Source organism: Rhinichthys klamathensis, unplaced genomic scaffold (assembly GCF_029890125.1).
Source record: "Rhinichthys klamathensis goyatoka isolate OS25496 unplaced genomic scaffold, OSU_Roscu_1.1 h1tg000208l_1, whole genome shotgun sequence".
Classification (NCBI taxonomy): Eukaryota; Metazoa; Chordata; class Actinopteri; order Cypriniformes; family Leuciscidae; genus Rhinichthys; species Rhinichthys klamathensis.
In genome coordinates this window covers 281,942-297,801 of record NW_026606733.1, presented here as the reverse complement: position 1 = coordinate 297,801, position 15,860 = coordinate 281,942, and the positions used below count along the sequence as shown (strand labels likewise).

The 15,860-nt window shown below is 38.2% G+C and overlaps 2 protein-coding genes across 2 annotated transcripts; both read left to right on the top strand.

Moving 5' to 3' along the window:
• Positions 1-2,335: 2,335 nt before the first annotated feature.
• On the top strand, positions 2,336-9,763 carry zgc:136472 (uncharacterized protein LOC678514 homolog). The gene is made up of 11 exons (XM_056263554.1): positions 2,336-2,543; positions 3,086-3,292; positions 3,456-3,589; positions 3,964-4,101; positions 4,256-4,363; positions 4,449-4,574; positions 4,698-4,895; positions 7,716-7,836; positions 8,791-8,972; positions 9,189-9,278; positions 9,364-9,763. The coding sequence occupies exons 1-11, from the start codon at positions 2,378-2,380 to the stop codon at positions 9,424-9,426; spliced, it is 1,533 nt and encodes a 510-aa protein (XP_056119529.1). The 5' UTR covers positions 2,336-2,377; the 3' UTR covers positions 9,427-9,763.
• Positions 9,764-14,312: 4,549 nt separating this feature from the next.
• Positions 14,313-15,443, top strand: LOC130096910 (proline-rich protein 18). The gene has a single exon (XM_056263601.1). It carries the CDS (start codon positions 14,536-14,538, stop codon positions 15,415-15,417), a length of 882 nt encoding a protein of 293 aa, XP_056119576.1. The 5' UTR covers positions 14,313-14,535; the 3' UTR covers positions 15,418-15,443.
• Positions 15,444-15,860: the final 417 nt, after the last annotated feature.

The window sequence follows — 15,860 nt, the reverse complement described above, 5'->3', positions numbered from 1 at the left end:
ATGTTCTTTCTAAGGCATGTTTATAAAAGCTAAATGTCCTAATTTAACTAAGGTTTAGTCCTGGCTTAAAAAGCCATTAAAGCTCAAAAAAAGCCTATTTTGCTCATAACTTTCTAAATGTTTATCAGAATTATGAGCTTGTTTGTGTGTTCCTTGGGTCATGCCGTATCAGACAATACCAATTTTGCCAGTATAGGACAAATCGCCTGTCCGCCATTTTGAAATTTGACATAAACTGTGATATTTTTTTTTTAACGTTTTGGCATATCGACACAAAATTTGGTAGGGTTCATTGACAGCATGTCCTAAAGGTACCTGAGAAATTTGAAAGCATTCCTACCTAGAGTTCCATAGATATAAGTTTCTACATTTGAAAATATTGTTCAAAATGTGTTAGACCTACATTTTCTTTACTGAGACTGAAGTCAAGTGTCCAGTAAGCATATATAACGTTAATGAAGTTTGTACTAGTAGACTAATTTATACACACACATGCACACACTCCTGACTCAAACAGTAAGTGGATTTGAGTTCTGGTCACAGAAAGAGAGACATTGTTTTGTATTCATTTTTAGAGTGTTTCAATAAACTTATTTTGAAGCATATTGCATGGTGTGGCTGCTATTTTTGCTTCTCTTGTCTAATTGTTACAACTTACCCCAGCATGTGTTACAACCTACGCTTGTAATATGGTGCAATGTCCAAATGTATAATAACACTGTAATAAACGTAATTACATTGTAATAAATGTATAATAACACTAATAAATGTATAATTACTTTGTAATAAATATATAAGACTAACAAATGTATAATTACATTTTTTGCACTACTTTTTCCAAAAAGAATCGCTACTTTTTCAAAAAGAATCGCTACTTTTTCCAAAAAGAATCGCTACTTTTTCAAAAAGAATCGCTACTTTTTCAAAAAGAATCGCTACTTTTTTCAAAAAGAATCGCTACTTTTTCAAAAGAAACGCTACTTTTTCAAAAAGAATCGCTACTTTTTCAAAAGAATTTCTACTTTTTTCAAAAAGAATCACTACTTTTTCAAAAAGAATCGCTACTTTTTCCAAAAAGAATCGCTACTTTTTCAAAAAGAATCGCTACTTTTTCCAAAAAGAATTGCTATTTTTTCCAAAAAGAATCGCTAATTTTTCTAAAAAGAATCGCTACTTTTTTTTAAAGAATCTTTAAAAGATTTTTTTTTTAAAGAATCGCAAATTTTTTCAAAAAGAATTGCTACTTTTTCAAAAAAGAAACGCTACTTTTTCAAAAAGAATCGCTACTTTTTCCAAAAAGAATCGCTATTTTTTCAAAAAGAATCGCTACTTTTTTTTAAAACAAAAATGTAACAAATGTAACAAAATAATAATGTAACAAATGTATAATAATAATAATGTAACATTATTATAATAATAATGTGTGCTTCTTTTACAGATATATTTAACGATATCTTTTGCATTTCTAATCCGAACAACGTCAAACTCGGCACTGCACTTACTCGTGCCCGTAGCAAGTCACTAACGGTTCGAGAGATATTCGATTAACAGACAGACACACAGTCAGACAGACGTTCCTGTAATTTATAGATAGATGAGTCCTAAGTTTTCACACAGTAGTAGTTTTAAGACTTCTAGGACCAAATGTCATTATCACATACTTAGCCTAAGCATTTTATTCGAGCAATTTTGCTTTCAACATCTCAAGTCTCTTTCTCAAGTCAAATTAAACAAATCAAGGCATATGAGTGAGGTGGTGTGCTCCGTAAAGCAACAGGCAAGATGTTTGAAGATTGTTTGATCAAATGACAATGTGAATTGTGCAATGTTCAAAAAATTCCCTAATAAAATCTAATGTCCAAATATGCCAAATATAGCCATATAAAGGGCTTGGCCTGGCCCCATAATTACGGCTTGCAGCTATTTAACTAGAAAACTCGTATTTACAATAATTCTGATTGCACATGAAAGCAGCATTACTATTCTTGTCTTGTCTTTTGTTAAAAATAAATAAAAATGGCTAGAATAGGCTACTTGAGTTAAAACTATTTTGAACTTTTTTTAAATGTGTTTTTTAAATCCTATTAAATTCCTTATTAAGGAAAAATGACTGTGTAGGCTAAGAGTTGTCTCTACCGTGTGGACTACAGATTTGTGCACAAATCACAAACAGTCAGCTATTGTTCTCTTCTCTCTGTCATCGTCCAAATGTTATCTATCTCTCTTCGTATTGGCTGTAAACTTTCCATTGCCAAAGTACACACTGATATCGCCTAAACACTCAAGATTACTATACGCACACGCCTTTTAATGTAGCGCTTCACACACTCTCACACACTCAAAGGTCGGAGGGTCCGTTTCAGCTTCTGAAGGCAGAATGAAGGTGTGCTTTGCGCTGTGCCTGAGCTTGTGCGTGTATTTACGCGAAGCTCTGGCGGAAAGCGATTCCAACTCAATCCTCGAGGACAACGATGTTCTAGTGCTGACAGAAGGCAATTTTGAACGAGCTCTTAAACAATACAACCAGCTATTGGTGCACTTCTGTGAGTATATCTCCTTGCATATGTTTTTATGGCTTTTCTGTCGTAAATCCAGCTACGTGAGGTGACAAATCAATATAGACCAACTCGAAGTAAAGACATTAAGAGTAGGCCTACCTTTTACTTTCTCCAGTTTTTTTCCTCGTTGATACTCCTCGAGTTGTTTCCATGAGATTTTAACAAGCTATATCAAATACTTTTAAAATGAACCCTAAATTATGTTCTGCTTGAATCTCAGGGCTGGTTATTGGAAAGTTTCTGGTTCGATCTCCACAAGAAATGAACAATGAGCAATCACCACTGTGCCTTTGAGCCAGTCACTTAACCTGTGGAGAATTATGTTGTTTTTGGATGAAAACATCTGCTGAATGACTATTTACTTACTAATGAAGACACACACGTGTATAAAGACAGACTAGAAGCAAACTAGAAAGCAAATTAGAGTCTAGAGTCGGCACATCTGGGACCACAACAAAATGCCCCTATAAAACATTCTGTGGTGAATATTTGAAACAAGTTGCAGCTTTTTCTCATACCTGCTGTAGATGCACCTCTTTCTGGCCAGTCCCTTGGCTCTATCCTGGAGTTTAGAGAAGCAGCTGTTGCGCTGAAGGAAGCTAAGTCTGATGTGAGGCTGGGAGGAGTGGATGTGAAAAAAGAAAAAGGTCTTTTTGCATCCCTTAACGTCACAACAATACCATCAATACGGCTGTACCTGTCTGGAGACAAGAACAACCCAGTGTACTGTCCTGGTAATGTTAAAATATATATATATATTTTTTTCTTATGTTGACAGACATGTTAGACAAAATAATAACAAAATCTTTCATTTAATCACCCTCATGTCTTTCAAAACTTGAATATGGGGATACATCCCTTTTAGTGTCAATGTTTGTTGTTTGACTCCACCCCCAGATCTTAAGAACTCCGCCTCCATCCTGACATGGCTTAAAAGAAGAAAGGGTCCGAGCGCTGAAATCATCAGTAATCTCACACAGCTGGAAAAGTTCATAGGTGAAGATGAGCTTGTGGTGCTTGGATTATTCAAGGTAACGTGGGAATTTATTTGAGTGAATCTGTTATTTTCCCCAGTTATTCTCAGTAAAAAAAAAAAAAATGCTTCACTGATTCATTTGAATCATCTCTCAGAACTGTTCGCAGAAGTCCTATAGGGCATTACATGTATGCATTTGTCATATTATACTAATTTTATCTAATTATTTTAAAGAATCATTTCAAAAGAAGGATTCATTCATGAATCAGCCATAACTTAAGATGTTTTAAAACATTCATGATCAATGATCAAAACATGATCAAGATCATGTTTTGCGGAGGACTAATAACTCATAATTCAAGATGTTTTATTGTATTGTTGCATTAGCCACTGTTTTTAATGATGTTCGTCTGTGTTTATACATTACAGGGTCTTGAAGAAGGCATAGTGAAAGTGTTTTATGAAACAGCCAATGACATCGCTGACCTGCCCTTTGGAGTAACAGGACATGATGAAATCTTCAGCAAGTATGAGATCAGCGGAGACACTGTTCTCCTCATCAGAAAGGTGAGAATCTGTCGGAGCTCACTTGGACAGGGCAGGTTCAAATCTGACTTGTAACATTTCCCCCAAACCATTTCCTAAATGTCTACCAAAAAACAGTAAGGTGCCTTCTTTTTATCATATGAATGATCTCATCCATGCATATCATTGTCTTTAGTCTAAACCTGACAAGCAGTTTGAGGTGGGAAGCAGCACAGTGAAGAAAGATCTCTTTCATTTTATCAGACTTTATGAGATGGAACTCGTGACCGAGTACAACGGCGTGGTAACTTTATATATATTTGAATAAATAGGCATTGTGACATGTATAAAAATGAACAAACCTCTTACCTTTTTTGGGTTCCTCCCAGACAGCATCTAAGATCCTAAACTCAGTGGTGCTGAACCATTTGCTTCTGTTTATTAATAAGACTGAGGATGGATTTGAAGAGCTATACCACGCTTTTAAAACCGCTGCGGAAAAACTCAGAGGGAAGGTCAGTGTAATAAATCCATAGAAATACTGTAGATTATCATTACGATATTGTCTGAAGTCTTTCTGTTGTCTGGTTGCTTTTGTATTACAGTAACGTTGCACACTTTAAAAACTCTATCATCAGGTTATGTTTGTAATGATTGATGTGAGTGAGCCACGGAATGGCCGTATTATGGAGTATTTCCGTGTGAGGTCAGAAGAAGCGCCTCAGGTCCGCATGGTCAATTTATCAGACAACGTCCAATACCAACTGCCATCTGATCGGTTTGATGCACACACTGTTTTAGAGTTCTGTCTGAGTTACCTGGGCGGGAAAGCTAAGGTGAGTATACAGGGGGAAATGAAACAAGTGGATTTTTTTATCTTTCTGTACTTTCAATACAGCATGGTAATTTAATTTAAATTAAATTAATTCTATTATACACAAATGTACTAGTGTACAAATGTAAACGTACTAATATAGTTTATATTAAATAAATATGAAATATATTTATATACTATATTTTATATATGTATTAAGTTTAATTAATAGCCGTATATACACTCACCGGCCACTTTATTAGGTACACCTGTCCAACTGCTCGTTAACACTTAATTTCTAAGCAGCCAATCACATGGCGGCAACTCAGTGCATTTAGGCATGTAGACATGGTCAAGACAATCTCCTGCAGTTCAAACCGAGCATCAGTATGGGGAAGAAAGTTGATTTGAGTGAGTTTGAACGTGGCATGATTGTTGGTGCCAGAAGGGCTGGTCTGAGTATTTCAGAAACTGCTAATCTACTGGGATTTTCACACACAACCATCTCTAGGGTTTACAGAGAATGGTCCGAAAAAGAAAAAACATCCAGTGAGCGGCAGTTCTGTGGGCGGAAATGCCTTGTTGATGCCAGAGGTCAGAGGAGAATGGCCAGACTGGTTCGAGCTGATAGAAGGGCAACAGTGACTGAAATAACCACTCGTTACAACCGAGGTATGCAGCAAAGCATTTGTGAAGCCACAACACGCACAACCTTGAGGCGGATGGGCTACAACAGCAGAAGACTCCACCGGGTACCACTCATCTCCACTACAAATAGGAAAAAGAGGCTACAATTTGCAAGAGCTCACCAAAATTGAACAGTTGAAGACTGGAAAAATGTTGCCTGGTCTGATGAGTCTCGATTTCTGTTGAGACATTCAGATGTTAGAGTCAGAATTTGGCGTAAACAGAATGAGAACATGGAACCATCATGCCTTGTTACCACTGTGCAGGCTGGTGGTGGTGGTGTAATGGTGTGGGGGATGTTTTCCTGGCACACTTTAGGCCCCTTAGTGCCAATTGGGCATCGTTTAAATGCCACGGCCTACCTGAGCATTGTTTCTGACCATGTCCATCCCTTTATGGCCACCATGTACCCATCCTCTGATGGCTACTTCCACCATGTCACAAAGCTCTAATCATTTCAAATTGGTTTCTTGAACATGACAATGAGTTCACTGTACTAAAATGGCCTCCACAGTCACCAGATCTCAACCCAATAGAGCATCTTTGGGATGTGGTGGAACGGGAGATTCGCATCATGGATGTGCAGCCGACAAATCTGCGGCAACTGTGTGATGCCATCATGTCAATATGGACCAAACTCCCTGAGGAATGCTTCCAGCACCTTGTTGAATCTATGCCACGAAGAATTGAGGCAGTTCTGAAGGCAAAAGGGGGTCCAACCCGTTACTAGCATGGGGTACCTAATAAAGTGGCCGGTGAGTGTAATAGGGCTGTTAATGCGTTAACGCATGCGATAAATTCAAAATGCTTGACGCGTTAAACAAGATCAATTATGTAGACCTATGCTTAATTGCACGATAAAAAATGGTTTTGTGGCACTGTTCTTTTTACCCAAATATGTTTTGTTAAAGTAACACACATATATTTCTTTTACCACCAAGACACTATTGTATTGCGTTTAATTAACTTAACCTGTATAATTTTCAACTATACTTAATTATCATTCGTTAAACTAATGTAAAGAGTTTAATTTCGCAATTCAAAAAACCCTGGATGTGACTATTTCCAACGTATTGGAGGAAGATGCCGTGTGAAGAAAGTGGAAAGGTGCATGGCCTCAGAGAAAATATAAAGTTAATCTAAAGGCAAAGTCTTTCATTTGAGTATTTCGGAAAGTCTGTCCTGGAATGCTTTAAATATATTGCAATGAAAAAAAAAATATTTTGGCTGATTGTTCAAATTGCTTCAAATGAGCTTAAGCAACACAATTGCTACATTTTGTCCAAACTTAATTTGATTGTGTTCAATCTGCTTAAATATGTAAAATGAAAGTTTACTTAATCCGTTTGTTGGATGACATGAATGATTTGTGTTGCATTAACTTAAACTGGGCGGTGCTTGTTAGTTCTCAGCATGCTTTGCATATAGCTGAATTAAGAGCGAATAAATGTTGAAATTAAGTGTTATTTTATGTGTTTTTGAGAAAATGAGGAAAGGGGAAGACTTTATAGTGTGTAATTGTGTTTAATGTTCAATTACATTGCAATTATTAGAACCCTTTAAATTACAGTGGGTTACCATTGTGGAGAAGAGTGGAGCATTTGGTTAGGATGTGGACTGATTAATAAAATATTACTCTTGTTGCTGAAAAAGCATATACATCTTAGCATTTAATATGTTAATAAGTGCTGTTATAAGCTAATAGCAAGCTATAGTATAGAATTTCAATTGAGAAATTATGTAAATCCTACATACTTTTATTTGTCAGTGAAGATTTAAATAAACTAAAGCATGTTCACTAAACTTAACCGGTTTAAGTTACAGGGATTGATTTGTTTGGACTCATTCAGTTGTGTTGTCACAACACAAGGAGCTTACATAGATTCAAAAAATCCCATTAATGTTAATAAAACGCAATTTGCTTGTGTGGAACCACTGTCCATAATTAAATTAAGTAAGTTTAAAGAGTAATTTTTTTGAGTAAATGCGGATAATCTCCCAAAACGTGTGATTAATCGCTTAATCGCAATTAAACATTTTCATCTATTGACAGCCCTAGTATATAATTATGAGTGTTATTCAGTTTTTAAATAACTATAATATAAAATGTATAGAACTCAAAGCTCAAACAATCTGTCTAATTTGTGTGTTATAGCCTAAGCTGCAGAGTGAGCCAATTCCTGAAAACTGGGACACACAGCCAGTGAAAGAGCTCGTTGGGATGAACTTTGAAAAAGTGGCCTTCAACCATAACAAAAATGTCATCGTCTTGTTCTGTAGGTACCTGAAATCTTAGAATTGTGGACCTCTCCAACTTGATATCATAGGTCCATGCAGGGCCTAAAACGAACTTTTCGCCACACCCGCCAACGGTGACTTAAGAAAAATTTACCGGCCATATATATTTTTTTACCATCCATGATACATAGATTAATCCTTGTTAAAGTTACAAAAGTTATTCAGTCAAGAGCAATGAGTGATTGTTCTTTGTCGTTTGTTGTTTGATTAACATTAAAAACAGACAGCAGAGGGAATATTAGGCTTCTGTCACTTTATGAGCTAATGCACAGATCCAATATACTGATACATACACGTTTTATTTCTCTACTGTTTACGTTCACTTAAGACATAACTGACTATGTTTACAAGGATACTTGCCAAGACTGGCATTTTGACAATTTTGTTTGAATATGTCTGCAGAAGTTCCCTTTTGCGTCTTCTTGAGCTTGAATATTTAAACTTTTGTGATGATGCAACACTTCCCCGTCAACTGTCCCGAGCATCGTTCACGTTTGTTCATGTTCTTACAATTTTGCATTGTTAGAATTCATAAAAATGTTACCGGCCAACTGTCGATTGACACACAGTGTTCATTTTAGGCTCTGGGTCTATGCGTCTTCACTTACAGCTTGCAATTGGGTTTGGTAGTTTTGTATTTTAAGTTATTTGTTGTATTAACCAAATATTTGTAGATGAAATCAGAGCAGGTGGATCTCAACCTTTTTGACTTCAAGGCCCCTCCCCCTTTTTTAGTTGTTTATTTTATAAACTTATTTTAATGCTTGTTTTATTGTATTTTAAATAATTTTAAGTCATCTTGAGGCCCCAGCCCCCAGGTTGAAAAGCACTGAATTAGAGAATGATTGTACATCTGTATCCTGACATATCCAGAAACAGCATGATGAGTAAAAATGTTAAACAGGCATTTTGAACATCCCCTTTTTCAATAGATGCACATTGGAGCAGCGAAAGTCGTGATCTGTTTCCATTGTGGGATGAGCTTGCTGAACACTTTAGTGAACATGAAGATATTGTTGTTGCCAAGATTGACGTTACTTCCAATGATGTAAACCTTCATCTAGGAGAAAAATACCCTTCAATCAAATTATTTCCTGCCGTTTATGTAGAGAGGGTAAGCAGTCTTTTACAATTAACTGTTCTCGCATGCTCTACATAATATTTTAAATCTCATATTCATTGTTAATTCCATATTCAGGACAGCCATGTTCTTCTGTTATTCTCTGTGCTAAATAAATGTTATGTGATTTTAGTGTATTCTTCAGGAGTACTGTCCATGATTGAGCCTATTAGTTTTTTGTAATAATCTAAAAACGAAAATATCTGCCAGGTAGTACCATATTCTGGGAAAAGGAAGCTGAAGCCTATAGTAACATTTATGAAAAAAGAGATTGAAAAAGCCAAGAAGGAGAAAGCAAAGGTAAGATATTTCCTTCTCACATTAATAGAAATTAATTGTGTTTATTGTGCCCACTCACCATGCTGTGCTTGTGTATATTCTGCAGGAGGAGGAACAGAGGAAGAAATATCTGAATCATCAGAAGGCTGCAGTGAAAGAAGAACTGTAATTGCCAGAACTGTAATCGCTTAATCATTTATAAGTTAATGTGCTCTGCACATGGCTGATTAATTATCTTGAGTGTAACAAGTATTTTCAGTATATACAGCTACTTGCTTTCTTGAAAACAAGATGCCAAGGTTCTGCTGGTTACCCACTGATACTGTTTAAGATGTATCATTAGGACAATTCACACATAACCTTCATTTCCAGTAGAGGGAGCCTGTTTCAAAGTGCTGCCTACTTACTAAACAGAGCACTGCAACCTCATACCAACATTAAAAACAACTTTCAGGTCTCTGAGACCTATATGTTGGCAAGAAAAATTCAGGCATAATGTAAGTAGGTCAAGGATTATGAGTGGTCAATACAGCATTCCAGGCATGCTAAAAAACACAATATAGCAACAGCAAGAGACCATAAGACTGGAAATGATGATGAATTTGCTTAATAAAATGACATTCGAATGAAATTTGTGACTGATGTTTAGGCACAGACTCAAGACTCACTTTCTGTAATATTAAGATTAACCATGACTGATGGAACCACAAGAACATGTCTAAAACATTTCACACAAGTTATACAGGTCCTTCTCAAAAAAATAGCATATTGTGATAAAGTTCATTATTTTCCATAATGTAATGATAAAAATTCAACTTTCATATATTTTAGATTCATTGCACACCAACTGAAATATTTCAGGTCTTTTATTGTTTTAATACTGATGATTTTGGCATACAGCTCATGAAAACCCAAAATTCCTGTCTAAAAAAATTAGCATATGAAAAGGGTCTCTAAACGAGCTATTAACCTAATCATCTGAATCAACTAATTAACTCTAAACACCTGCAAAAGATTCCTGAGGCTTTTAAAAACTCCCAGCCTGTTTCATAACTCAAAACCGCAATCATGGGTAATGCCGAGTTCAGACTGCACGATTTTAGCCCCGATTTTGGCTCGCCGACAGGTTTTGAGAAATTGCCGACAAATGCCCGAAATCACAGGCAAATCGGTGCTCGTTCACGCGAGTGACAATCACGCAGTGTGAATGAGCAAAGACGCGATCTGAGAGAATCGCCGACGAGTCGCCGACGCCCGTGAGATATTTGGCATGCTAAATATCTGGACCTGTCGGCGATTCACAATCCTGCTGTGTGAATGTGTTCTGACTGAAAACTACATCGGCGATGACCGACAGCCAATGAGAGAGCAAGATACAGGGAGGAGGAGGAGTTATAGACCAGAATATCAGTATTTTAATAGATAGGCCTATATTTACAATGATATCAAACAGAAACAAAGCACAAACATTTGCATGACCAGCAGCAACAGCAGGACATTTGCAAAATTATTTATTTACCCCCAACTCTCTTTGCAAAACACAGTTCCTTGCTCCCCTCGTCTTCCCAACCATTTCCTGCATAAACAGTTTTTTTATTTTTCATTTTCGCTACAAATCAGTGCACAGACAATTTGTAGGCTATCATTTTTAATAACAAATTCAGTGTCGCGCGAGAACTCCGGTCTCACGCACGCGTGATCTTCCGTTATTTCCTATCACTTCTCGCGTTTGTTTGGTTGTGAAACGTAGTTTGCGGACCAGGCAGAAGTTGTCGGCGATCCTTTCTTTTGTAAAGTCATGCAGTGTGAAACCTCCTGTCGCCGATCCATCGTTCAGTGTGAACACAGCAGCAACTGAACGTTACCCCAGATAGTCATGCAGTGTGAAAACAACAGTGACCCGATTATTTTGAAAATCGTGCAGTCTGAACTCGGCATTAGACTGCCAACCTGACTGCTGTCCAGAAGGCCATCATTGACACCCTCAAGCAAGAGGGTAAGACAGAAAGAAATTTCTGAACAAATAGGCTGTTCCCAGAGTGGTGTATCAAGGCACCTCAGTGGGAAGTCTGTGGGAAGGAAAAAGTGTGGCAAAAAACGCTGCACAACGAGAAGAGGTGACCGGACCCTGAGGAAGATTGTGGAGAAGACCGATTCCAGAGCTTGGGGGACCTGCGGAAGCAGTGGACTGAGTCTGGAGTAGAAACATCCAGAGCCACCGTGCACAGGCGTGTGCAGGAAATGGGCTAGAGGTGCCGCATTCCCCAGGTCAAGCCACTTTTGAACCAGAAACAGCGGCAGAAGCGCCTGACCTGGGCTACAGAGAAGCAGCACTGGACTGTTGCTCAGTTTTGCATGTCATTCGGAAATCAAGGTGCCAGAGTCTGGAGGAAGACTGGGGAGAAGGAAATGCCAAAATTCCTGAAGTCCGGTGTCAAGTACCCACAGTCAGTGATGGTCTGGGGTGCCATGTCAGCTGCTGGTGTTGGTGCACTGTGTTTTATCAAGGGCAGGGTCAATGCAGCTAGCTATCAGGAGATTTTGGAGCACTTCATGCTTCCATCTGCTGAAAAGCTTTATGGAGATGAAGATTTAATTTTTCAGCACGACCTGGCACCTGATCACAGTGCCAAAACCACTGGTAAATGGTTTACTGACCATGGTATTACTGTGCTCAATTGGCCTGCCAATTCTCCTGACCTGAACCCCATAGAGAATCTGTGGGATATTGTGAAGAGAAAGTTGAGAGACGCAAGACCCAACACTCTGGATGAGCTTAAAGGAGTAGTTCACTTTTAAAAAAACTTTTGCTGATAATTTACTCACCCCCATGTCATCCAAGATGTCCATGTCTTTCTTTCTTCAGTCGAAAAGAAATTAAGATTTTTGATGAAAACATTCCAGGATTTTTCTCCATATAATGCACTTTACTGGGCACCAAACTGTCCAAGGTCCAAAAGACAGTTTCAGTGCAAACTGTTCAAAGGGCTTTAAACGATTCCAGACGATGAATAAGGGTCTTATCAAGCGAAACGATCACTCATTTAAAAAATAAATAACAAAGTTTAAGTTTTATAAGCTCAAATGCCCGCCTTGCTCTGTTCTGTGTGACTCTCCTGTTCGAACTCGTTCATCAAAATGAACAAATCTTTTTTCGAGTCATTTGATTAATTTAACGAACGAAATGAACGAATTGACTCGGAAAAAGATTCGTTCATTTTGATGAACGAGTTCGAACAGGAGAGTCACACAGAACAGAGCAAGGCGGGCATTTGAGCTTATAAAACTTAAACTTTGTTATTTATTTTTTAAATGAGCGATCGTTTCGCTTGATAAGACCCTTATTCATCGTCTGGAATCGTTTAAAGCCCTTTGAACAGTTTGCAGTTTGCACTGAAACTGTCTTTTGGACCTTGAACCGTTTGCTGCCCAGTAAAGTGCATTATATGGAGAAAAATCCTGGAATGTTTTCATCAAAAACCTTAATTTCTTTTCGACTGAAGAAAGAAAGACATGGACATCTTGGATGACATGGAGGTGAGTAAATTATCAGCAAAAGTTTTTTTTTAAAGTGAACTACTCCTTTAAGGCCGCTATCGAAGCATCCTGGGCCTCCATAACACCTCAGCAGTGCCACAGGCTGATTGCCTCCATGCCACGCCGCATTGAAGCAGTCATTTCTGCAAAAGAATTCCCGACCAAGTATTGACTATTGAGTGCATAACTGAACATAATTATTTGAAGGTTGACTCTTTTTTTTGTATTAAAAACACTTCTTTTATTGGTCGGATGAAATGTGCTAATTTTTGGAGACAGGAATTTTGGGTTTTCATGAGCTGTATGCCAAAATCATCAGTATTAAAACAATAAAAAAACTGAAACATTTCAGTTGGTGTGCAATGAATCTAAAATATATGAAAGTTTAATTTTTATCATTACATTATGGAAAATAATTAACTTTATCACAATATGCTAATTTTTTTAGAAGGACCTGTATATCTTGAACTATGATGTCAAAGGGTGCAGCCATGACAATTAGACTGTTTGACTTTGAAAAAAACCTTCAAATATCTGTAATTAACAAAATATATATTATTTAAGCAAATGTTTGCCATTTATATTTTGTCAGAATTCACATTAATCCATAGTTAACTATGTAGAAAGTTCCTTTAGCCCCTGGTGCTGTAGTTACGGTTTATACCAACAGTTCTAAACTCAGCGATGAATATTTACTGCAAAATCTGTTCAGAACTCCTAAAATACCATAGGAATTGTGACATATTTTGCCGAGTTACACGCATTTCTGGGTCAACATATTTTGTTGGTCCTTGAACAACATTCCTGTCTGAAAATTTTATCCCTACCCCTAACACTACCATTAAGTTATCCCTAAAATCAGAGTGAAACGATGGGTGAATAACACTGATGTAGAAGCACCTAACTCTGGTTGTAAGCCTAAACTTGACAAACTATAAACTTGTCAAATCTGAGTGGGTGATGTTGCACTTGGTAAAATCAGGTTCTGTGATACGTTACCCAGGCCAAAGAAATTGACTGCCTTCAAATGACTCTCCACCCTGACAGAAGTTTTGGCCTCACCTCGGGAATGAACATCTTACAGTCACACTGTTGGGATGTACATAGGTTGTGATGTCAGTCTTACAGCATGCAGGAGGAACCTTTACCTGGTGCCAAGAAGTAAATAGAAAGTTACAGGCTATGCGCGAGATAGATGACGTGACCTCTTAAAGAGATTAGGTTCAGTAAACCCTAAGATCCTTTAATTGGGAAAATGCTTATACACGTGTGGATCAGAAACACATACTAATGCTTGTTGAGCACTTGGAACTATAGTAGTATAGAGAAGTCCAGAAAGATCTGTCTTTTCAATATTAAATTACAATGTACACACAACACTAACCTTTATTACAGACATGTATGTAAGGACTATATATTTAGAAACCACGAAAGCTGCTGAGTTGGGTTTAACCAATGTGACTAAGACTGTTTGGTGAAAAAGAAGCTTTGTAAATCAAACAATCTACTCTAGCCTACTCTCATTTGCATTACTACCGTTACAATCCCACAGTTTAGCAAGAGTGCATTGAATGTTTACATCTCGATACGTTATGCAACTCTAAGCCGCACGTATTAAGCTTACCTACGCCAAAGGATTCACACATTGCCTTGGCCAAACCCCTTTTCCCAACACCCTATAAATAAGCAAGCTATTCCTGCACGCTATTTCCACAGTGGCTTTGTCTGAAGAAAAAAGTGGATGTTGGGGGCTCTAGAAACAACTGGTAGTCCTGATCATGCGAAAGATCACATCCCATTTCTGTCGCATTACACCTCAAAGACCGAGTTCTTGTGCTACGTGCTGCTCTACCTGGTGAAGATGCCTTTCCCACCTGTGAGCAGACCTCGGAGTCTTCACAGCACGGGCAAAGAAAAACTTTCAGGACCGTCGCCTGTCATTCCGATCAAGACTGTGGAGGAGAAAAGTTCTGCGAAGGAGCGCCTCAAGAAGTTGAGCAAAAAGGCCTCGCCACACAAAAGCAAGTTGCCCACCAGCCGAGCCACTTCTGGCGTGAGGATGGAGGGTAAAAGCACCTGGATTATGACTTCAAGACCCACTGATCCTTCAAGTTCTTCAACCCCAACTTCTTCTAAAAGTACTTCTGATATTAGTACCTCTGGAAGCAATTTGGCAACAACCAGCAAGAAGATGTTTCCTGCCAGTGTTTCAGCAACAAGCATCCCAACAGACTCTTGTAGTCCGCAGGCCTCCTCCGGATCAAGCCAGGGATTAAATAGCAAATCTAACTTTTCTCTCAACCTGACACCTGAGGCCACTTTGCTCCTGCAGAAACGTAGCCGTGAGAAGCTGCTCCGTGGCAGCGCTGGCACCGCACCGGCACCACACCAGAAAAGCCGTCTGCCTACCAAGTCGGGTTCTCGATCCAACATCCCACTGGTGAAGATCTCTCTTCTGAATGACCGCCACCGATACGATGACGTGGAATATGAGGAAGACAAAGAGCAGAGTGTGGATCAAAGCGTCCTACTGAAATGTTCTGAATGGTTGCAAGGAGTGGAGAACGCTGCCGGAGCTACAGTCCTGGGAGGAACCGACAAAATCAGCCAGAAGAGCATTTAACATATCTGATGCTACATGTCCTATTACTTGTGCTATTGACTGTGACTTGAGAAACATTGCAGTTATGAGTTGTGGTTGACCAATATGGGTCCTGATCCCAATGACTAAAGAGCTGGGTGCCTTATGGCTGGTACATGCAGAACATTTTATTGCTTCGTTTAATGGCAGACAATTAGATGTACATGTAATTGGAAAATTTATTTTACACAGCATCTCTAAAATGGAACATTTAATGTTTACATTCACATTGACGTTGAGACTTCAAACCTGACTTTGGGAAACTAACACTTGTTAAGTGTTTATGCACACAGTAATTGGCTTATTTTGATATATGATGATTTATGGCTTTAGCACTGTTGTAGTACTGTAAGACAATTGGGACTTTACGGGGGAGGGGCATTCATAAAAAGATGTTGTCTATAAAGCACTGATCTGACTTGGAA